At 56.5% G+C, this 20,554-nt stretch overlaps 7 protein-coding genes across 7 annotated transcripts; 4 read left to right on the plus strand and 3 right to left on the minus strand.

The window, feature by feature from the left end:
- Positions 1–163: 163 nt before the first annotated feature.
- PHACADRAFT_249989 (uncharacterized protein) lies at positions 164–6,936 on the minus strand. Its single transcript, XM_007391969.1, is given in 20 exon segments — positions 164–202; positions 257–393; positions 445–474; positions 525–627; positions 678–791; positions 841–992; positions 1,041–1,166; positions 1,218–1,740; positions 1,795–2,587; positions 2,637–2,717; positions 2,775–2,832; positions 2,884–3,029; positions 3,082–3,385; positions 3,435–4,039; positions 4,058–5,153; positions 5,202–6,321; positions 6,374–6,435; positions 6,485–6,578; positions 6,639–6,653; positions 6,718–6,936. The coding sequence occupies 6 exon segments, from the start codon at positions 6,891–6,893 to the stop codon at positions 4,659–4,661; spliced, it is 1,962 nt and encodes a 653-aa protein (XP_007392031.1). The 5' UTR covers positions 6,894–6,936; the 3' UTR covers positions 164–202; positions 257–393; positions 445–474; positions 525–627; positions 678–791; positions 841–992; positions 1,041–1,166; positions 1,218–1,740; positions 1,795–2,587; positions 2,637–2,717; positions 2,775–2,832; positions 2,884–3,029; positions 3,082–3,385; positions 3,435–4,039; positions 4,058–4,658.
- A 316-nt stretch (positions 6,937–7,252) lies between these two features.
- Positions 7,253–8,191, minus strand: PHACADRAFT_249993 (uncharacterized protein). Its single transcript, XM_007391970.1, has 5 exons — positions 8,078–8,191; positions 7,910–8,019; positions 7,699–7,859; positions 7,489–7,647; positions 7,253–7,439 (listed from the first exon to the last, which is right to left on the minus strand). Exons 1-5 carry the CDS (start codon positions 8,147–8,149, stop codon positions 7,285–7,287), a joined length of 657 nt encoding a protein of 218 aa, XP_007392032.1. The 5' UTR covers positions 8,150–8,191; the 3' UTR covers positions 7,253–7,284.
- A 263-nt stretch (positions 8,192–8,454) lies between these two features.
- Positions 8,455–9,312, plus strand: PHACADRAFT_157860 (uncharacterized protein; the record flags this gene model as incomplete). The annotated part of the gene is made up of 5 exons (XM_007391971.1): positions 8,455–8,484; positions 8,538–8,614; positions 8,667–8,823; positions 8,912–9,089; positions 9,143–9,312. 5 exons carry the CDS (start codon positions 8,455–8,457, stop codon positions 9,310–9,312), a joined length of 612 nt encoding a protein of 203 aa, XP_007392033.1.
- Positions 9,313–9,582: 270 nt separating this feature from the next.
- PHACADRAFT_191837 (uncharacterized protein) lies at positions 9,583–10,959 on the minus strand (the record flags this gene model as incomplete). The annotated part of the gene is made up of 10 exons (XM_007391972.1): positions 9,583–9,675; positions 9,736–9,764; positions 9,819–9,929; positions 9,987–10,003; positions 10,064–10,140; positions 10,200–10,213; positions 10,272–10,509; positions 10,575–10,788; positions 10,860–10,885; positions 10,936–10,959. 10 exons carry the CDS (start codon positions 10,957–10,959, stop codon positions 9,583–9,585), a joined length of 843 nt encoding a protein of 280 aa, XP_007392034.1.
- Positions 10,960–11,622: 663 nt separating this feature from the next.
- PHACADRAFT_205692 (uncharacterized protein) lies at positions 11,623–15,843 on the plus strand (the record flags this gene model as incomplete). Its single annotated transcript, XM_007391973.1, has 10 exons — positions 11,623–11,680; positions 11,732–12,065; positions 12,124–12,272; positions 12,328–12,443; positions 12,498–12,617; positions 12,673–12,862; positions 12,918–12,999; positions 13,059–13,186; positions 13,256–13,385; positions 13,441–15,843. 10 exons carry the CDS (start codon positions 11,623–11,625, stop codon positions 13,529–13,531), a joined length of 1,398 nt encoding a protein of 465 aa, XP_007392035.1. The 3' UTR covers positions 13,532–15,843.
- A 757-nt stretch (positions 15,844–16,600) lies between these two features.
- PHACADRAFT_249997 (uncharacterized protein) lies at positions 16,601–19,022 on the plus strand. Its single transcript, XM_007391974.1, has 8 exons — positions 16,601–16,707; positions 16,763–16,771; positions 16,825–17,041; positions 17,099–17,683; positions 17,738–17,906; positions 17,956–18,459; positions 18,524–18,678; positions 18,732–19,022. The coding sequence occupies exons 1-8, from the start codon at positions 16,622–16,624 to the stop codon at positions 18,873–18,875; spliced, it is 1,869 nt and encodes a 622-aa protein (XP_007392036.1). The 5' UTR covers positions 16,601–16,621; the 3' UTR covers positions 18,876–19,022.
- A 694-nt stretch (positions 19,023–19,716) lies between these two features.
- PHACADRAFT_191841 (uncharacterized protein) lies at positions 19,717–20,067 on the plus strand (the record flags this gene model as incomplete). The annotated part of the gene is made up of 1 exon (XM_007391975.1): positions 19,717–20,067. The coding sequence occupies one exon, from the start codon at positions 19,717–19,719 to the stop codon at positions 20,065–20,067; it is 351 nt and encodes a 116-aa protein (XP_007392037.1).
- Between the last annotated feature and the right edge of the window lie 487 nt (positions 20,068–20,554).

Here is a 20,554-nt window from a genome sequence, read left to right on the forward strand (position 1 = left end):
CACCCAAACCCAAACCTCCACCCCGACCACGGCCAGGGACCCTCCGCCGTGCACACCCAGGCCTAACCTACGACAGAAGAACGGCTGAGAGAATACCATGGTACGTGCTCACTTTCTCGAATTTTCCTTTTCTTAATGTAGGAGGCTTTGTAGGGTGTCCCTGCGCTCTTCCGATGGCTGAGTAAAAAGTACCCGAAAATCAGTGAGTTTCTCATTGTTATATATAGTGAAACGATGCTAAGCATCATCCTTGCAGTCTATCCTGTAATTGAAGAAGAAGAGGCCAAGGTTCCTGGTGAAGACGGCGAAGAAGTGTTGGTACCAGTCGACATTTCAGGTCCCAATCCCAACAAAGAGGAGTTTGACAATCTCTACCTCGATATGAACGGTATCGTGAGTGTTTAAAACTAATTTTGGGGTATATGTTGATACTTAGGCTATCAGGTTCACCCGTGCACACACCCGGAGGGCAAGGTAATGCCTGCTTATGTTGCTGCGCATTTCAAATGCTAATGCCACTATAGCCCGCACCGGAAACTGAAGAAGACATGATGATGGAGATTTTTGAGTACACTGAGCGTGTTGTCAATATGATCCGTCCCCGCAGACTTTTGTTCATGGCCATTGGTGCGTTTTCATTGCTATCTCCTGGCAGGTGATGCTCATTGCTACCACAGATGGAGTTGCTCCGCGAGCGAAGATGAATCAGCAACGTTCGCGTCGTTTTCGCACTTCACAGGAAGCCAGAGAAAAAGAGGAAGCTCGAAGGGAGTCTATTGCGTTGTGGGAAGGTTCGTACTCATGCCATCCCATGAGGTAATCATATTAATTTTAGACTAGCTATGGGGAAGGAAGTCAGCGAAGAAGAAAGGGAGAAGAAGTCTTGGGACTCTAATGCTATCACACCCGGGACGCCCTTCATGGCCCTCTTGGCAACGTCGCTTCGGTATTGGGTTGCGCGGAAGCTTAATTCGGACCCAGGCTGGAAGAACGTAAGTCTCCGTTATCTTTATCTATGACTAAATTCTCATGGTCCGTAGCTTCAAGTTATCATATCCGATGCGAGTGTCCCCGGCGAAGGAGAGCACAAGATAATGGACTTTATTCGTCGACAACGGTCGAACCTCGGGCACGATCCGAACACCCACCACGTCATCTACGGTCTGGTAGGTTCTCGTCTACTTTCCATATTGTACATGAATACTAACATTTGACAGGATGCTGACTTGATCATGCTTGCTCTAGCTACGCACGAACCATACTTCCGAGTGCTTCGTGAAGATGTCTTCGCTCAGGGCACCCAGACCGCTTGCCGTTTGTGCGGGCAGGATGGCCACTATGCAGCACAGTGTACTGCCACCCAGGTAGAGATAGACTTCCACAGGAAAATGGTCCCACTAGCGAAGAAGCCATTCATCTTCCTCGACGTCGCCATTCTGCGAGAGTACTTAGAAGTCGAGATGAAAGTACCTCAACAGCCCTTCCCCTTCAACCTTGAACAAGCGATAGATGACTGGGTTTTACTAATTTTTTTTGTCGGAAACGACTTCTTGCCCCATCTTCCATCGCTTGAGATTCGCGAGGGCGCCATCGATACTCTTCTCAGAATCTGGCGTCGTGAGCTACCGCGGATGGGCGGATACTTGACCAACCACGGCCAGCTAGAACTGTCGCGTGTGCAGATCATTCTTGAAGGTCTTGCACAACGCGAGGATGACATCTTCAAACGAAGGCGTGAGGGTGTGTGTTTTGCTTGTCTACGCTCAGGAATAGTCGTTTACACGGAGTATGCAGCGGAGGAACGTCAAGATCAAAATGCAAAGCGGCGTAAGATTGATAAGGAAAAGGCTGCCAATGGCGGCGGCCCTCCAGCTGTGCTCAACCTCGGCGGCGCCCCAGCTGCGCCGTCGTCGGCTCCCATTCCAGACGCCGTGACACCACGTACTCCTACCTCACCAACCAAGAAGCAGGCAGGCCAGGACTTCGCAGCCAAAGCGGACAGTATCGGACTTGGTGGTCCCAAAACTATCGAGACGGAACAGTTTGCCGGCCGAGCAACCCAGGCTTGGGGAGGCTCAAACCATGATGTCGTTGCCAATCGTCGCGCCATTCGGATGGCTAACATGAGCGCCGCCGAAGTACTGAAGGCAGAGCTAGCTGGTCTCACGCCAGTGAAGCCATCAGCGAATGCTTTCGCCTCGGCTTCTACACCCGCCGTACCGACGCCCCAACCGACGGACGGCGACGTCCCACCCGCGATTGTTGCTAATACGGAGCTCTCTGAAGAAGGCACCGACATCCCCGGACTGGGTGCCGGTCCGAACACGTCAACATTCGTCATCGACACCATGGACGAGGACGAGAGTGGCCAGCGAAATGGCATTCTTGACGCCAACTCTCTCAAATCTCCTCACGGTGTCAAGCGAAAGCATAACATTGCTGAGGCGGAGGATGAGGAAGCTGAAGAGGCCGAGGGCGATGTAACTATCCCAGTTGAGGATGACGACGATGCTGAAAGCCCCCATGTCGCCAACTACGCGTTGAAGGTCAATCCGGATGGTACTGTTGAGCAGGAGGATACCGTTCGGCGAGTCAAATCCTCTACTTTACTATCTTTTCACTGACCAATCACTTAGCCTGTGGGAGCCGGGATACCGAGAACGGTACTATAAACAGAAGTTCGGTGTGTCACATTCGGACACTGCGGTACGCAAGAGGTGGGTTGGATCCATTAGATTTTCATTTAGCACTGTTATTAATTTTAAGTGGTACAGAGTAACGCAGAAGTATGTTGAAGGCATGGCGTGGGTGCTCCAATACTACTACCAAGGGGTAAGTACCCTTCTACTGTATATGTTTGATCTTCACTTGACACTCTTCCAGGCGCCTTCCTGGCAGTGGTTCTACCCATTCCACTTCGCCCCATTTGCGGCCGACTTCGAGGATGTTGGTAGCATGGAACTCGACTTTATCATTGGCCAGCCATTCAAGCCCTTTGAGCAACTGATGAGCGTCTTCCCTGCATCTAGGTGAGCACCCTTGCTTCACAAAACTCCTGCCCTTGCTAATAGCTCGGAATAGTCGCATACATATCCCATCTGTGTTCCATGATCTCATGCTTGACCCCAACTCACCGATCATCGACTTTTATCCGAGCACCTTCAATGTCGACATGAACGGTAAAAGGATGACCTGGCAAGGTGTCGCACTCCTTCCGTTCATCGACGAGATGCGGCTGCTGGATGCGATGGCTCCGAGATATCCAGGCCTCACCGAAGAAGAGGAGAGACGGAACAGCTGGGGCAACAACGCCCTCTTCGTCTTCGAGGAACATCCTCTGTATCCAACTATGGAAGCCCTCTACGGCAAGCGCAAGACGCAGGACGTAAGTTCTTTGACCGTTAACATTAGAATTTTCACTCATTGTGTGGTAGCCTATGCCTATCGACTTCAAATATACCAAGGGTATCGAAGGAAGCCTACTTCCCGATCCTGAGTGTCTCCCTGGCTCGACATATTCTTGTCCCTTGACCTCAGTAAATCTTCTGGACATCAAGAACGACCGCTCGCTTTCTGCTTTGTACCTCTACCCTAAGCAGCTGACACCACACCGTTCAGTCCTGCTCCAGGGCGTACAGAGGCCGCAACCGGTCCTGACCGACAGCGATCGTGAGAATGCTCGACGTCACAATACGGGCGGCGGACGAGGACGTGGCGGCGGCCCGTCTCCCGCGACAGGCCAATGGTCTCACAGTCATCAGAATGACAGAGACCGTGGCAGGAGTGACGGGGCTCGCGGTGGTGGCCCGTCGCATGGCAGCTACGGTAGCAATGGCTACGGCGGGCCCAATTACCGTGACAACTACAACCACAGCCCGCATTCGGCATCGCCATCACACGGATACGGGTCGAGCAGCCAGTCCTATGGAGGTTATGGAAGCCAGCAGTCGCACCAGCAATCTGGATCGTATCGTGGTGGCAGAGGCGGGTCCTCCCACGGTGGTGGGTACGGAGGCGGGTATGGGGGCGGCGGGTATGGGGGCGGCGGATCCGGTGGGGGCGGCGGATCCGGTGGGGGCGGCGGATCCGGTAGGGGCGGCCGCGGCGGGTATAACAATTCGTACGGCAATCACGGTTCGCATAACCAGTCGCACAACAACCACGGCCCGCCCCGTAATCAGGGAGGCTATGGTGGCGACGGACAAGGAGGTTACGGTGGCGATGGACAAGGAGGTTACGGTGGCGGAAACCGAGGGGGCTACGGTGGGTACGGTGGCGGGGGACAAGGTGGCCACGGTCGTGGAGGCCAAGGAGGAGGACGCGGACGCGGCGGGTACAACAATGCTGGTGGGCGTGGCGGCTACGGTGGCCAGACATACGACCAAGGTGGCGGCTACGGAGGCTATGGACAAGGGTCACACAGCAATAACCGTGGCGGGTACAACAACTCGGGTAGAGGGCGCCAGTGATAGGCGGCTGCTGCATCTGCAGGATTGAATATCCATTGTATATACACTTAGTATATGTTACATTGTAATAGTACCTATTGGCACATCTGTTACTCTTCAATCTTCCGTGAAATAGGACCTGATGTAGAAGTTCAACTGTCTTCGCCACGGGCAACCAGTACTGCTCGTGGTGTGCGGCACGATGATGCCTCAAAGCTCTGGAGCGACGCAGGTGACATACATCGCATACTTCCTCTCGGCCTCGCGTGCCTTCTTGCGCTGCTTCTTCTCCTGCCTACGCCTTTTCTTCTCTGCCCTTTTGCGCTCCTTGCGAACGCGCTTCGTCTCCTGCAGCTCGGCGAGTTGACCCTCGAGCTGCCTGCTGTACGCGCCACCGTAGGCACCGTACCGATGGCGGTCGTCGCGGTCGTCCTCAGATTCAGACCCGCTGCTCGAGGACTCGGACGAGTCGCTGATGGGGGCGGCACCCTCGAAGCCGGGAAGGTGCACGTCGACGGTGCCGGCGAGCCTGCCCGAGCGGCGTTCGCGGCCCTTGTAGAGCACAAGCTCGACGCCGCGCTTGAGGAAGAAGGAGGTGTTCCAGAGGTCGATGAGGTCAGAAGTCAGAGTGGTCCGCTTCGGAGGGCGGCCGTCGGTCGCGTAGGCAGGCACAGGGAGCTTGCCTGCCCAGGCTAAGGAGAGATCCTGTGATCACGTCAGCACAAGCACGAAATTCCAGCCAAAGCGACGCACTGTCATCAAGCGTATCCAATCCTCATGGTAGACGTCGTGCGGCACAAGAACGAGCGGCATGCGGGGGATGTTCTCGTAGAAGTCGTCCATGTCCTGGATCTTCGTCGTCTCGAACCGCGTGTACGCCTGCGACAGGTTCGGCGGGCGTGAGAAGCCCTCGGGCGCAGGCATCGACTGCTGCTCCGGCTGCTGCAGTGCTGGTGAGCCATATTGACCGGAAGGGACACCGTAGCTCGGGGGCGCGCCCCCGTAAGGCTGTTGCGTGGCGCCGTAGCCGTACGTACCAGTGGGTGCAGGGGCGACAGCATACGAGCCGGGATTGGGAGAAGGTGCGCGAGACAGCGGGCGCGGAGCAATAGGCTTGCCCTCCATTACATGTCCTGGCGGATAGAAGCCCTGCGGGGGCAGCGGCCCGCCGCCTTGGTACGGCGATGCGGAGCGTGGAACGACAGGCTGGTAAGGCGATGCAGCTCGCGGCGGACCCAGAGGAGCCTGGTATGGAGAGGCCGCACGTGGCAAGACACCGGGGATCTGGTAGGGCGAAGCTGAACGTGGCAAGACACCGGGGATCTGGTAGGGCGAAGCTGAACGTGCGGGAGGAGGAGGCGCGTATGGAGATACCGGGCGGGGGGCGGCGCCGGGCTGGTAGGGCGATGCTGAACGGACCATTCCAACACCCTGAGACGCAGTGCGCGTCGGCGGGGCAGGATAGTACTGCTGGCCAGCGGTATACCCACCAGCTGGCGCGGCGTAGCTAGTGGTGGGACTGGCTGGGGCGTAAGACGCGGGGTATGCGCCTGCCGCCCCGGTAGCGTACGTATTCGGATCGTACGTCGCGCTCTGCCGGGAACGAACTTTGGCGGCCTCAAACTCCCGTTCTCTCTCTCGCTCACGATCACGGTCTCGGAGGTCCATGTCGCGGAATGAGCGGTCCAAGTCCCGGTCGTAGTCCCGGTCGTAGCCATAACCAGAGTTACGCTTAGGGCGTTGGTCCTCGTTGTCCCGTTCGCGTGCACGCCTAAGCTCTCTTTCGAGCCGTTCTCCTTCACGCTCGAGCCGGCGGCGCTCCTTCTCTTCGCGGCGGAGCTCTTTCTCCCGACGTCTGTCTTCTTCACGATGCCTGAGATCCCACCATCAGCATGCAATGTAACAGGTGCGGGAAGCACACGTACCTGTCGCCATCATAATAAGGATCGCGCGCATGACTGTTACGATTGAATGACGCGAGAATGTCCTATCCCTAATCAACATTCCACGGACACAATAAGCTGCTCGGAGCATACCGCTGTGGCGGGGGTTGCCCCAGCAGGCAGCATCCTGGTTGCCTCCGCAGGTACCCACTGGATGCCGGTCACGATACCTTGAGGTGTCTCATAGCTGCACGCAAGAGGCCATGATCAGCACTCCATCCGTGCTCTCCACTTTCAAAAAACTTACCTCGCAGAGACTGCTCTGAGTTCAATGAATGATCGATCAATATGGACGATAACGCGAGATCGAGAAGGAGAGTGCTCACTTGAAAGGGTGGTAAATGATCTGGCCGTCTGTACCAGCCGTCGTCGTGTATGTGATCGACCCAGGCTGGATAGGCCCACCGGGGAGGGGCGGGGTGGGCGTGACGGCGCGCTGGATCCCGGGCGAGGGGGCGTGGGGCATGGGAGAAGCACCACCGACACCATACTGGTACGCCATGGTTCGCTATTCGAGGGAAATTACTAGGTTCTTCGGGAGGTCAGCACAGGGGAGAGAGGGAGATGGGGGCAGAGCAAGCAGAGGGCTATATCTGTATAGCGATGGGCTCTGGGATTACTGCAGCAAACACGTTGTTGTTATCGCCTGAGAATCAGCGTCACGCCTCCGCCTTGAGCTGCTCCCGTCTTCACTGCTTTGACTGCGGGGACTTGCCGGGCATCAGATGCCAAAGGGTCCAAGGGCGCGCGCGCCAGGACCATGCATCCAGGGCGGGCAAAAACAATATATACAAAGCATCATCAAGCGAGTACGCGAGCGAGAGCACGGCCGGGGATGAATTCGACACATCCGTATAGAGCGCGGGGGTATGTACATCGTACACGGCAGGCAATCATGAGAACCTCCACCAGAGCAGAATAATGAAGATGAAGACAACGGCACCTATTGGTGCGTACTGGCGAAGCATCGCCTGGATATTGATGTTCCGCGCCGCTTTGCGGTACTTCTCCGACTCCGAGCGTAGGGACGTTGATAGATGAGACATGCCTACAGCGGGGGTCAGCTAGTCCCGGGGGTACGATCGGGAGATACGTACGGTCGAGGGAATCACCACGCCAGAGAAGTTCCTCCATGTTTTTGGTCATGATGCGCGTCACGTCTTGGAGCTCATCGCTGAGTTTGTCCAGAGGTGAGTTGGAAGCATTGATGTTTCGAGTATCTTGGTACAGCCTTGTCGTCTTGGCCATGAATGTATCTGCGTAGCATTAACATACGCAGACAGAATTGCCTGAGTGGGGGTACTCACCGAACCCAACGAAGGCGTACGGCTTCCGTACGGTGTCTACCTTCGCGCCATACGACACTGCAAACTCTTTCGAGAGCTCGTCGAGATATGAGAATGCCAGCTTTCGCGGGTAAGACTTGTCCGCAATGACCAAATACACCACGTTGTCTGCAATCAGGTAACTGCGCCACAAGTCAGCACACTCGCAGCACCCAGCTAGAATGACACGTACTGCAACGTATATTGCCCACTCTCGATGGAACACCGCGGCTCTGCGTTCGGGGTGATTCGCCTGAAGATGAGCTTCGCCTGCTGCTTGTGCTCTTGGAGAGCCTGCTCTATCTATATGGCTCACTCCGCACTTGAGCGTCGTGCGATCGTCATCCTAGGACACACACACCTGCTCGTCGTCGACCGTCGCCGCGAGCGGAAGGGCGTCGGATGCCCGCACAACAATTGTAGACTTGACCATTGATCTGACCGTGTGCCGTAGGTGTAGTGGGGATGGGTCGCGGTGGGGAGTAGCCGAGAAGGAAGAAGTGAAGTCACCCAAGTATCGCGACACTTGCGAGGCGCCAAGGGCGGGGTGGGCGCCCCGCCCTCTTGACGTGTCCTCGGCCATCACGTGCGTGCCGTCGCGTCGCGGGAACCGGCGATGGCGTCACCGTCGGTCGCCGGATCTGGCTCAGTCGCCGGATACTTAAACGTTTCAGCTGTCCAGCCTTTCGGTCTTTAGCTTCGCCTTCTCCGACTTTACTCTAACTACCTGCAATCACAATGCCCGGTCTGTTTGACGTCCGCAAGCAGGTACGTTCTCAAAGCATGTGTGCGCTGGAGATTTTGTTTACAGCCTTTACTAGCTCGTCTTCTACGGCGCGTACCACAACAATCCCACCAATGTCCGCATCCACATGACCTTCGTCCCCCTCATCGTCTGGTGAGTCGTGACTCCTAGGTGGTACTGCGTCTTGCTGAAGCCACGCTGGCAGGTCCTGGGAGGTTATCCAGACCACCTTCCCGCACCCGTCCTTCCTGCCTCAAATCGAACACAAGTTTAACAACTTCCTCATCTTCGAGCTCAGCTATGCGGCGATCTACGCTCTCGTAAACTGGCTCTACTACTTCTCTCTTGAGCCCACTGCTGCCGTACGTCCCCCTTCCCCTCTTCTAGTCCACCAGTCCCGCCGTCCCCCCTCCCCTCCTACAGATCAGCTCTAATGCGTCCCCTGTACAGATCCTGTACCTGCCGCAGTACACTCTGATGTTGCTCACGGCCACCGCGCTCGGGAAGCAGAGCCCCAACGCGGCGACAATCGGGTTCATGCTGCAGGGCGCGTCCTGGGTCGCCCAGTTCCTCGGGCACGGCCTCGCGGAACGGCGTGCGCCCGCACTGTTCAACAACCTCCTCGGCGGTGCGTATCCTCCCTCCCCCATGATGTATCAGATGCTGATGGGACACCCACAGCGCTCGTGCTCGCGCCATTCTTTGTTCACCTCGAGTGGCTCTTCATGGCCGGCTACAAGCCCCAGCTGCACAAGGACATCACGAACGGCATCGGCGTCGAGATCACCAAAATTCGCAAGGCCGAGGGCGACAAGCGGCGCGCGGATGCCATCCAGGGCAAGGAAGACTAGACGTACTCGAGGTCGGGGTCTGGGAGAAACGAGATGCTGGCCCGGCCTCTGCGTCAGCGGGGTCGCGTCAGGACCAGGCCGGTGGCTGGTCTCGTGCGAGGCTTCGTTGTGAAACGTCACAACTTTACGGGTAGTTCATTGCTGTCTTTTACTTGTGTACTGGCTCCACTGTGATTGATTGTACATTGCTGACACTATTTAAACATCTCCTGCGCAGATTTTTGGCAGCCCCGGACGTAGATTCTTGCGCTTCCTTTCATTTCACACGTTCTAGATCAAGCTGGACGGTGGGGGCAGGCGCTGCTCGCCCAAGGGCGTAACGTAGCATGACGTGAGACCACCGTCGACCTTGAAGTCGATGCCCTACACGAGGAGGGAGGGGGTTGGTTCATATGGTCAGCACCAAGAAACGCCGGAACGCACCGTCACGTAACTGCTATCGTCGCTTGCCACTACGATGCTACGTCAGTAACCGCTCCTACAGAGACGTGAAAATTGGAACGTACGGAAGAGTGCACCCTTGGCGATCTCGACGGCCTCACCGAAGCGACCCATAGGAAGATGGACCAGCCGGCGCTGGCGCTTTTCTTCAGTGTCTAAGAAGTCCATCAGGAGAGCTGCGTCCCGTCTGTCAGAAGGTTGTGCCCGGACCAGTCCATGATGCGGTCACGTACGCGTCTTGAGAGGACCACTGTGGCGTCGCGTCAGAACACACTAATGTACGCGCAGGAGCAGATGAGGCGCGACGTACGGGCAGATGGAGTTGAGACGGATGCCTTCGCGGGCGTGGACCATGGCAAGCTCACGCGTCATGGCCAAGACAGCGCCCTAGAAGCGTGGAGCGTTCGTCAATGGGGGCAAGAAGCAGGAGCTGCAGAAGGTTCGACCTTGGATGCCGTGTCTTCGGGAGAAGCATGTGAGTGTGATAACAAAAAGGCGATATTCGATAAATGACTCACAAGCCAGTTGTGGGGTCGCCGCACCCATGATAGCGACGAAGCTGGCGGTGTTGATGATGCTGCCACCGACGTGGAGACTCTTGGTGGGGTCGGTGGGGTTGTTGCGCATGGCGAGGATGGCGTATTTGCAGCCCCACCAGACGCCCTTGAGGTTGATTGCCATAGTGAGGTCCCAGATGCGTTCCTCAGTATTGAGGGCGTTATCGTCTTCGGGGTGCATGATTCCCGCATTGTTGAACTGTCAAATTTCAAACTCGATAAGCGGCAGCTCGATGGGCGGGGATCGCGGGGACTTGCCATGACGTCGAGACGGCCGAAGAGCTCGACGGCCTTGTCTACGGCAGCCTTGATGTCGGCCTCGATGCTGACATCGGCTTTGAAGGCGACAGCCTTGATGTTAGGGTTGCGCTCCTGGACAAGCTTGGCTGCGCGTTCGACAGCATCGAGCTTGACGTCTACGAGGAGGACGTTGGCGCCCTCCTGGGCAAAGAGCAGGGACGACTCGAAGCCGATTCCCCTGGATGGGCGTAGGAGATGGGTAAACGAGACGCGAAGATGGAAGAGAAGAGAGGAAGAGAGAAAGCGTACGAGCCAGCACCTGTGATCAAGGCAGACTGGGCTGGATGTCAGGGGGCGTGGGTGTGGACGATGGAGGGGGAGATACCTTGTGCTGAAGACGCGCGGGCATGGTCAGGCGGCAGGGGGTGGTGGTCGAGTGGAGGCAGCTCAATAGGACGCGAATCGAATCCGCTCGTGGTCTAAGCCTAAAGTGGGTGCCCCGGCAGTCTCCGCGTATCCCAGAATGGCAGCTGTGCAGCTTCAGGGCCAGCCTTGAGCACGTCGGGTGCTGGCCAACCGTGGGCTCTGCATCTGCATCTGCATCGCCCTCGCCTCTTCCGACCTGGATGGACCCGCATGTGACCCGCCCCGCGAGTTTACGAGAGCGAAGGACGGCGTCTGGTGCGCGCGCTGCCGGCATATGTCGCCATCTGAACAAGCGGCAGACCGTGGTCTTTCCTATCGGAACACTCTGTCTCCGGTTCTTGGCTGCTCTTGGAAGCTTCTGTCTCATGCTGTGTTCCAAGGGTCGTCGGCCCACAGATGACTCTGGATACCCGCGCAGAGGCGTTAGCACTACGGCGCTGATTTGCATTGCATCCCAGAGTCCATATAATCCCATGTCAGTGTCGCCGCTCCGTAGTAACAGCAATGTCTTCCCTCACCCTCGTTCCTCTAGACATTACTCTAGCCGTTCTTGCTCTCTGTCTCATTAGACAGCTTCTCCACAGGAACAAGACTCCTCCCTTTCCTCCTGGTCCTAAGCCTCTTCCGCTCTTGGGCAACCTCTTCGATGTGCCGTCCACCTACCAGTGGAGGACATTCACCGAATGGAAGGCCCGCTGGGGCAAGTATTTTCTGTTTCGACCACTCCTTCCTGCACTGACCGTGCTGCCCACCAGGCGATATCTCCTCCGCCACCATCCTTGGCCAGCGTATCATCGTCCTCAGCTCCCTAGACGTCGCCGTAGACCTCCTCGAGAAGAAAAGCTCCGTCTACTCCGATCGGCCCGTCATGGTCATGGCCGGCGAGCTCCTCGGCTGGGCTCAAAACCTTGTCCTCTCCCCGTACGGCGACCGCTTCCGCGACATTCGCCGCTACCTCCACCGCTACATCGGCAGCCGTGGGCAGCTCGACAAGGTCGCTCCGTTCCACGGGCTCATTAATTCCGAGTCGCACCGCTTTGTTCAGCGGATGCTATCTGACTCTCCCAGCTTTGTAGCTCATATCCGCAAGTAAGCCTTTGCCCACTCGTCCCCAGTCGTTCGCTGAGCAGATGTGCACTTGCCGCAGGACTGCCGGTGCCATCATCCTCAACATGGCCTACGGATACCAGGTGCAGGAGGGCCAGGACCCCCTTATCGACCTCGTGGACCGGGCTGTTGACGGCTTCGTGGAGACCTCCACCCCTGGATCATTCCTTGTTGACACTATCCCCGCGTGTACGTATGTTTTTCTTGCTCGACCGATTTTCCTGACGAGTTTATGTACGTATAGTACGATACTGCCCTGCATGGTTCCCTGGCGCAGGATGGAAGCGGAAGGCCGAGAAGTGGAGGGCTGAATACAACGCAATGTGCGACGTCCCATTCGAGTTTGCTATGCAGGAAGCGGTTAGTCTTCCTCGTTCCCCTACGCCCACTGTAAGCTAAGGATAGACTTCACAGCTGAGCGGAAGCACCAGCAGCAACTTTATCAGCGACAACTTTGGGAGCATCAAGTCGAACGAGCAGGAGTACCACCTCAAGATGGCTGCCGGCGCTCTGTACTCGGGCGGCGCGGACACGGTAAGCCGTGTCGGCCGCGTGAAACCGTCAGCTTTTCGCTCATTTTTTTTTTCAGACTGTCTCGGCAATCACGTCCTTCTTCCTCGCGATGACACTCTACCCGGAGGTCCAAAAGCGAGCCCAGCAAGAAATTGACGCCGTCACAGGCACTGATAGGCTACCGACGCTAGACGACCGGGAGCAGCTTCCATACATGAGGGCGCTTGTGTCAGAGGTCCTGCGCTGGAACCCAATCGCGCCACTCGGTATGGATTCATGTGCCTGCCTGCGCTACAGACACCATTGACCTGGCGTGAGTAGGCGTGCCCCACGTCTCTACGGAGGACGACATCTACCGAGGCTATTACCTGCCGAAGGGTTCCATCTTCATCGCAAACATATGGTATGCCAAGGGCCCTGCTGAACATGTCCGCTTCCCCGCTGAACAGATGCTGTCCACAGGCACATCCTCCGCGACCCGGATACGTACTCGGAGCCGCTGCGCTTCAAGCCCGAACGCTTCCTCGGCGAGCAGCCCGAACAGGATCCGCGGTGCGCCGTGTTCGGCTTTGGGAGGCGCATCTGCCCCGGTACGTGCTCTTCCCACCACACGCGCCACACACACACACACACACACACTAAACCTTCGTGCGCCGCAGGCATCAACCTCGCGGAGACCTCGGTGTTCGCGTCCTGTACGATGGCGCTCGCGGCATTCGACATCGAGAAGGTCGTCGAGAACGGCGTCGAGATCACGCCAGAGGTGGCGTACTGCACGGGGACCATCAGGTGCGTTGGAACTACGGCAGGTGGCGCCGGTGTGAGCTGACCTTGTGCCGGATAGTCACCCGCAACCGTTCAGGTGCTCGATCAAGCCGAGGTCGAAGAAGGTTGAGGAGCTGATCCGTGGGCAAGTGGCGGACAGGACAGACTAGACTAGAACGAGTTTTGATTTGTGCTATCTTCTGGGGTTCGTTGTCTTTTCTGGAGTTTTTGGCGATGGATCATCACTATCTATGAAGGCACGATGCATTATCAACTTTTGAGCAGCTAGCTCCTGCTGATGCGCTTCATAGAGCTGTTGGCCTAAAGTTTCTCTCTCATTCAAAGATGGACTCTACAAACACAGCTGTCTTGGATCCAGTAAGGAAAAGGTCACAGGGGACGGCGACGACTGCTGACATAAGTATGGGATGGATCCTTGCTAATGAATACACACAAAGGGCAATAATCCAGCTCTGTCCACCGGGTCAGGTATCGATAGTCTTAGTCTTCCGCCTGAGCGTGCTGCGGCTCTGCCACAACGAACTTCGCACCCGCATTGTCGCGGCCGGGGAAGAACAGGAATTCTCGGCGCAGCGCAGCCGGAGACTCCGAGTCTGGCGCGTCTCCTTCAGCCGCCGGTGCGACTTCGCGACCCGCTTCGCCGGGACCTTCCTCGGACGCCGCGGGGTCCGCGCCGAACAGCGCGACCTTGTGCACCTTGAGTGCGGGGGCAATGCTCGACGTGACGTAGAGCTCGCGCGCGGTCCACGTGAACGTGCACGGCGGCGCGCCGCTGACGACGTGGTCGACGGTCCCGAGCTGGGCGTGCACGCGGTGCACGAGCGCGGGCGGGCTGCGCGTCGGCCGCCGCGTGCAGAGCCGGTACGTGAGAGCCTCGAGCGCGAGATCCGTGCGCAGCCGGAGGAGGCCGTCGTCCGCGATGTCGGAGGTCGTCACGCCCTGCACCAGCGCGAGGTGCAAGTGCTGGCCGCATGCGGAGAAGCGGCACTTGACGGTGAAGGTTGCGGTGGCTGCGACGGGCGGTCAGCGGGCGGGAGTGAGCGAAGAAACAGGAGAGGACTTGCCGGTTGGGTCTGTCTTACCGACTGAGCGTGTGAAGTATGTCTTCTCCTTGTAGTTCGCGAACAGGACTTCTGTCCCGGCCAGCGGCCAGACTGCCAGAGGTAGGGTCGGATGAATCTCGGGGGGAGAGTCGTGCAGCAAGGAGAACACCTTGCGAGAGAAGCAGAGAGCATGTTTGGAGGAAGAGAAGATGTTGAGCGACAGGGGGAAATCGATGCGCGGGACACGACGGGGCCGGCGTGCCCGGCCTCTTCTCCCGCCACGCCGCACTGGCACATCCTCGTCCGTTCCAGTGAAGGCAACGTAGCCGTATGCTGTCACATCGACATCGGACCCGTCGGACTCGCCGTCATCGTCGTCGCCTTCATCAACCTCCTCGACTATCTCGAGGTCGCTCTCCTCGCCAGACTCCTGTGCCTCCTCGCCATCGTTGCTGACCCAGTCCGAGGAGTCGTCAGACGCGTCCGACTCCGAGTCAGAGCTGCCCTCCTCCGCGGATGAGCACTCGCTCCAGGATTCGTAGGCCTCGTCGTCGTCGGGGACGACCGAAGACGCGTCCGATTCATGATCAGACTCAAGCCCGAGTCCGTCGTCGTCTTCGGCCTTAGCGGCAGCCTTCCGCGCCGCGGCGGCCTCTTTCTCTCGAGTGACAAACGCTCGGCGGCTCGCAACAGCGACGACTCCGTCGCGTCCCCCAAACTCCTCGATGTACTGCAGCGATTTCTTTTCTTCCGAGGGGGGAGCAGTCACGAACTGTCGATACTCTCCGCTGTCCTCTCGCGCGTACAGCTGGGTGCCAACGCGCAAGAACTGGCCGTCGGCGCTGAAGGCGGCAAGTCCGGCGCGCCACTCGCGGGGAACGAGCTTCGTGGTGCCGACGCCCAGGTCGGGTCGCTTCATGTATTGGAAGACGTTCGAGGCAATCTCCTCGAGGGCCCAGTCTTGCCGCGCTGCGTGAGCGCCGTGTTTGTTGGAAGGCTCGATGCTCTGTGCGTCGCACGCGACTTCCACGCGTCCGTCGTCTGCAGTACTACGCTTTGAGGTCAGATGGATGTCCCATGATTTGATCAAAATGTGAGCGCCAACCTGAGGCGCAACGCTCTCAGAGACCCGGAGTCAACATGGGTCACTTGTAGGTCAGGCCTGGAGGTCGCGTTATCGCCGTCCTCTGCAGGGCGAGGTCTGACGGCGGGATAGTCCATGCTAGTCTCACGACCTTGGGAGGGATGAGGAAGGTCTTTGCCTTTGGAGGGGATATAGGGCACTGGCACTGGCATCTGCATTGGCATCTGCATTGGCATCTGCATTGGCATCTGCACTGGCAGGAATACTGGCATTACTCTAGAGTGAGACATGATCTGCTGTCTTCAAGTGGTTTAGAAGAGGTAGATGAGTGTGAAGGAGTATCCTGCTCACCAGTCCTTGCTCGAATGCGCTACGGCGATGGGCGAGACGGGGTCTATATCGCCTCTCGAGCGTTCGTACCATGCATCACAAGATGAGGCCTAGGGCTATACCGCGCCCTTCTTCAATCTCTCCCGAAGACATCTAATACAAATTTGGGCTCCGAGTGACTCAACGCTCCCGAGGTGCACATTGTGCAATGTACTTGTAAACCTTGTACAGCGGGCGTCGGTGTAGAGAGAAGCGCCCGAGGACGCGCCCAAGCGCTTCCGTGTACAACGCGTCCTGATTATGAACCACACGCGCAAAACGCAGGAAAAGCATAGCCAACGGTATGTCTGCTGCCGTATAACGCTCAATGTCAATGTCGAATAGTTTCTAGGCATCCTTCAGGAGAAACGTCTCCTCGTTAGGCTCCGTGGCATGTCGCCAAAGCACCATTTACACACAACTTCCGCACAGTTTATCGCGCGATCCTTGACAGACACAGCCCCCTCACACACGTACGCGAGAAGCTTCTCATCTTGTCAAATGACCTCGAAAGCGAGCGCGTATCAGCGCATGCAGTCCGCAGCTGCACTTTCCCAAGACAATTGAGCCTGCATCCTGGTATCACTGCCATCTAGTGCCGGTGATGCTTCCCTAGCGAGTCATGCTTGCGGGTCGAATAAGTACTGCACCCCGAGTATCAGTGACTGCAATACAACTCTTCTACCATGTCCACGATCCCCCTAACAAACGGTCTGACTGAAGCAGAGACGGCTTCTGCTGTCATGGTCGAGCATGGAGCCTCCGGGGCTCCGACTAAAGATGCAGCCAAACCCGAAGCTAGGGTCCGCATCGCTCGCTATGATCAGGTGTAAGTGAACTGGCTTTCTTGAGACCAAACACTCTGCTCATCTGCACGGTTCCAGCTACAATCCGTAAGTCACCTCAATCTCACCGCAGACATGGAGCATCATTCATGTCGCGAAAGGCATACGAGGAGGACGGAGTTGCGGAAGACGAGCAAGCCCTTCGTCTCGAAAAAGCTGAGCAAAAAGAAACCAATTCTTCTTGTCAAACGAATCATCAACGCGGACGGCACCCCCGGACGGAAGGAAATCGATATCCTCAGCGAACCTCTGCGAGTCGTGCTCCAGGACATTCACCGGGACGTTCAGGGTACAGACTTATCGTCACGTACACCGACAGTAAGCATAAGTGCTCCTATGTCTCACGACCTTCCGTGTTGACTGCGAATGGGACAGGTCAACACCCACTTCTTCTTTCACTGCCGCAAGCAACTACGGGCTAAGCTGGAGGAGGAGAACGCACGAGAAATGCCAGATGGAACCATCGTTGAAGCCATCGAGACAGCACTGGAGTTCATTGACGAAGACCTCGGCAGCACCATCGCCGACTTTGATGTCCTTGTCAACCAAGGTCAGATCACCTACCACTTGCTTTGGGCGCTCTTCCCTCCGAACACGTATGTCCGGTCTTTCCATCGGGGCACGGAACAGGAGTTCGTGGCCTACGGGCGACAATTTGCTTATCAATGCACGATGATGGGAAACTTCGGCGACATCCGCTGCGACATCGTCAGCAACGACGGGAAGTCGTTTGGTGTCTCCGAAGAGCACGGCAAGATTAACGAGTTTCCGGGGACACGCCTCATCCTGGAACTCCCCTGCTATCCACTTGAATTTCATCCTGAGAAGGAGAAGTTACGCGAGCATGCAGTGCGCCGAGGCAAGCAATACGCTGAGATCACGAGGCATTTCTACGAGATCAGCGGACCAGCAATCATTGACAAAACGTCTACCTTCGACACTTCGCCTTTAAAGGTCTCCGTAAGTGTCTTGAGATTGTTTCAAGGGATGCTATTTAATTCACCATTTCCGCAGGGCACTGAGCGCGTGATGGTTGATCCTGCCGTCTTCAACCTATTCCGTTCAGATAGCAGTCTCATCCGTAACGTACAGCGCAACCTGAAGAAGAGCGAGATGACCGACAACGACTATCTTATCTGCACGCCTGTACTACTCGGCTTCTGCTTCCGATCTAAATCATGGGGTATGTATGCTTGCCTATCGTATTTTTGATAGGGCTAACACTATCGTAGGTGGATACGCGCTCGACCGAGTCCAAGAAATTACTTGGGTTGAGGATTGTTTCCATCAGCTTGTCCTCGGAGCTAAGCACAAGCAGCTCATCCGTGCCCTCATTCGCCAACACTCCGCAAAGACCGCCGTTTTTGACGACATCGTCGCCGGAAAGGGTCAAGGCCTGGTCGGCCTGCTCTGCGGTAACCCTGGATGTGGCAAGACGTTGACGGCGGAGGCCGTGGCCGAGATCACTCACCGCCCGCTGTACATTGTCAGCGCCGGCGAGCTTGGCACGTCTCCCAGCCACGTCGACGAGAAGCTGAACGAGATCCTCGAGCTCACACGCCTTTGGGACGCGGTATTACTGCTCGACGAGGCCGACGTGTTCCTCCAGGCACGAGACAATACGGATGTGTCCCGGAACGCACTAGTGTCTATCTTCCTCCGGCAGGTGGAATACTACCGAGGTATCCTTATCTTCACCACGAACCTCGTCGAACAGATCGATCCTGCTTTTGAAAGTGCGTATACTCGATTTCCTGACCAAAACAGTCTCTTAATCGACTGCATCGTTGCATATTACAGGTCGAATCCACTTCTGCGTTAAATACCCCGACCTGGACTTTGATGCGCGCAAGGCCATCTGGAAGACCTTCTTCACGAAGAGTCAAATCAGCCCCGAGGATGTTACGGAAGATGATGTCGACCGCCTCGCCAAGTACCCGTTGAATGGACGACAAGTGAGTAAACTTGCTTCTTGGGATCGCGTAACTTGACTCACCGTATACTCCAGATCAAGAACGCCGTAAGCACGGCCAAGTCCATCGCCATGGACCAGGACTCGAGGCTACTCGCCGAACACGTCGATACTGTGCTGGAGGTTATGAACGACTGGCATGTCGCGAAGACAGAACGCAGAACATTGCGTGCAGCTTAGGCGAGTTGGATGCCACTGGTGATCTCTGCAGAAGGCTGTAGAGCGGACTCTCTTGAGGAATAAATTCACATCATGCACGCTATTCATTTTTTTTTGTTTGCATGTACTGTCTCTCCAAGCAAATAATAGAGACGGGGACTTTCCACCAGCATCGTTCGTTTAGTCGACGGCTGAGCAGTTGGCACATCGTTCATGGGGGATTTCTGAGTAAGGTACACATACGGTTACATCACATGATCTGTGACGGGGTGTGGCAGCCATGCGCGCCAACACGATATGGCTGTGAAAATGAGAGCGAATGCGTACAGAAGTGGAGGGAAATACTGAGAATGCAATTTAACGTCGCATTAACAGCAGAGTAAGATAGTGGCGAAGCTAGATACCCATGGAGTGGGGCTACACACACAGATTTCCGGTACCGCTCGATGGGGCTCGAGCTCTCAGTAAGATTTAAGCATAAGAGTCGCTTTGAAGCTCATTTTCTTATAAATATCCATGCCGTATGAGCACTACCTGGCTTCTGGTCCACTGCCGGTGTTGGCGTAGCAAGGGATAGTGCAGTGTAGTGTACGATGAGGAAGGCATGTGTTATAAACATGGTGTTTTTCACATGGTTAATAACATGTTTATAACGGTGAGAAACTCGAGGGGGTATTTGACCCGGTGAGAAAGTGTGAGAAACTCCGGGGGTCGGCAAAGTGATGCAGGCCGACGACAACACACCAAATACGGCTACTATTGGCCGACGCCATGCGGAAGTCCGCTCGATAATGGCAGAATATATCCGCCGTGCCGAGTGCGCTACACAGGGTCCCCATGGACAGTATCCTGGGCACTATGTATGAACAACTCGTTTTATGCAGGATACGCTCGTGCCGACATTCTCAAGAAGCCGAACTTGCTCACGAGCACTGTCACGCTGCCTGCGCGTCCCTCCGCTAAGTCATCCACACCAGACGACAGCCTACAGACTCCCTACCCCACCGCATACCGGTGTGTCAAGGCATTCTTAAAGGTGCTCCTGAAGGCCGAAGTTGAGCTCGAGCCGAAGGAGTCTCGCAAGTCGCTCATCATTGAGCTGGGAGCTCAGCGTGTAGTGGAGGAGCTTCGACGTCAGCTGTTAGCGTACTCATCAGCAAAACCGCCAGCTCTTGGCGGCCGTCTTGGGCTTGAGGGGCCGTCTTGGGCTTGACACGGGTGTCTTGAAGCGTCTTGAGCTTAGCAGGCTGTCTTGGGAACTACCTTGGGCTGGAGTATGAGATAGTATGATATGCACTGAGCATTGGAGGTTATATATTGATTGGCCTGAAGTACTCTGTCGTATCCCTGCACACAGTATGTGAGGCAATGTGCTCGGAGTCTCGTCAATGCGTCTGCGAGCCGCGGGGACCCTTAAGCGCCAACTCCCTTCGGGCACTTAGAGTTGTCGGAAGCTCCCGGAGATGTTGACTTGTTGATTTGCCACGACTTCCCTTCTCCCTTCCAACAGTCACATCCCTCTTCCGCGGTTGCACTCCACCATCGCTAACATAACATGGATCAGAAAGGATAAAGGGTGGTGTCGAGACACTTACAGGGCACAGACGCAAAGGGGAAAGGCCTGGACACAGGACGGGAACGATACAGTGAGCACGTTTGTATCAGGAAAGGCTATGTACTCGGCAAACCACAACCAATGA

Source organism: Phanerochaete carnosa, assembly GCF_000300595.1.
Source record: "Phanerochaete carnosa HHB-10118-sp unplaced genomic scaffold PHACAscaffold_2, whole genome shotgun sequence".
NCBI classification, from domain to species: domain Eukaryota; kingdom Fungi; phylum Basidiomycota; class Agaricomycetes; order Polyporales; family Phanerochaetaceae; genus Phanerochaete; species Phanerochaete carnosa.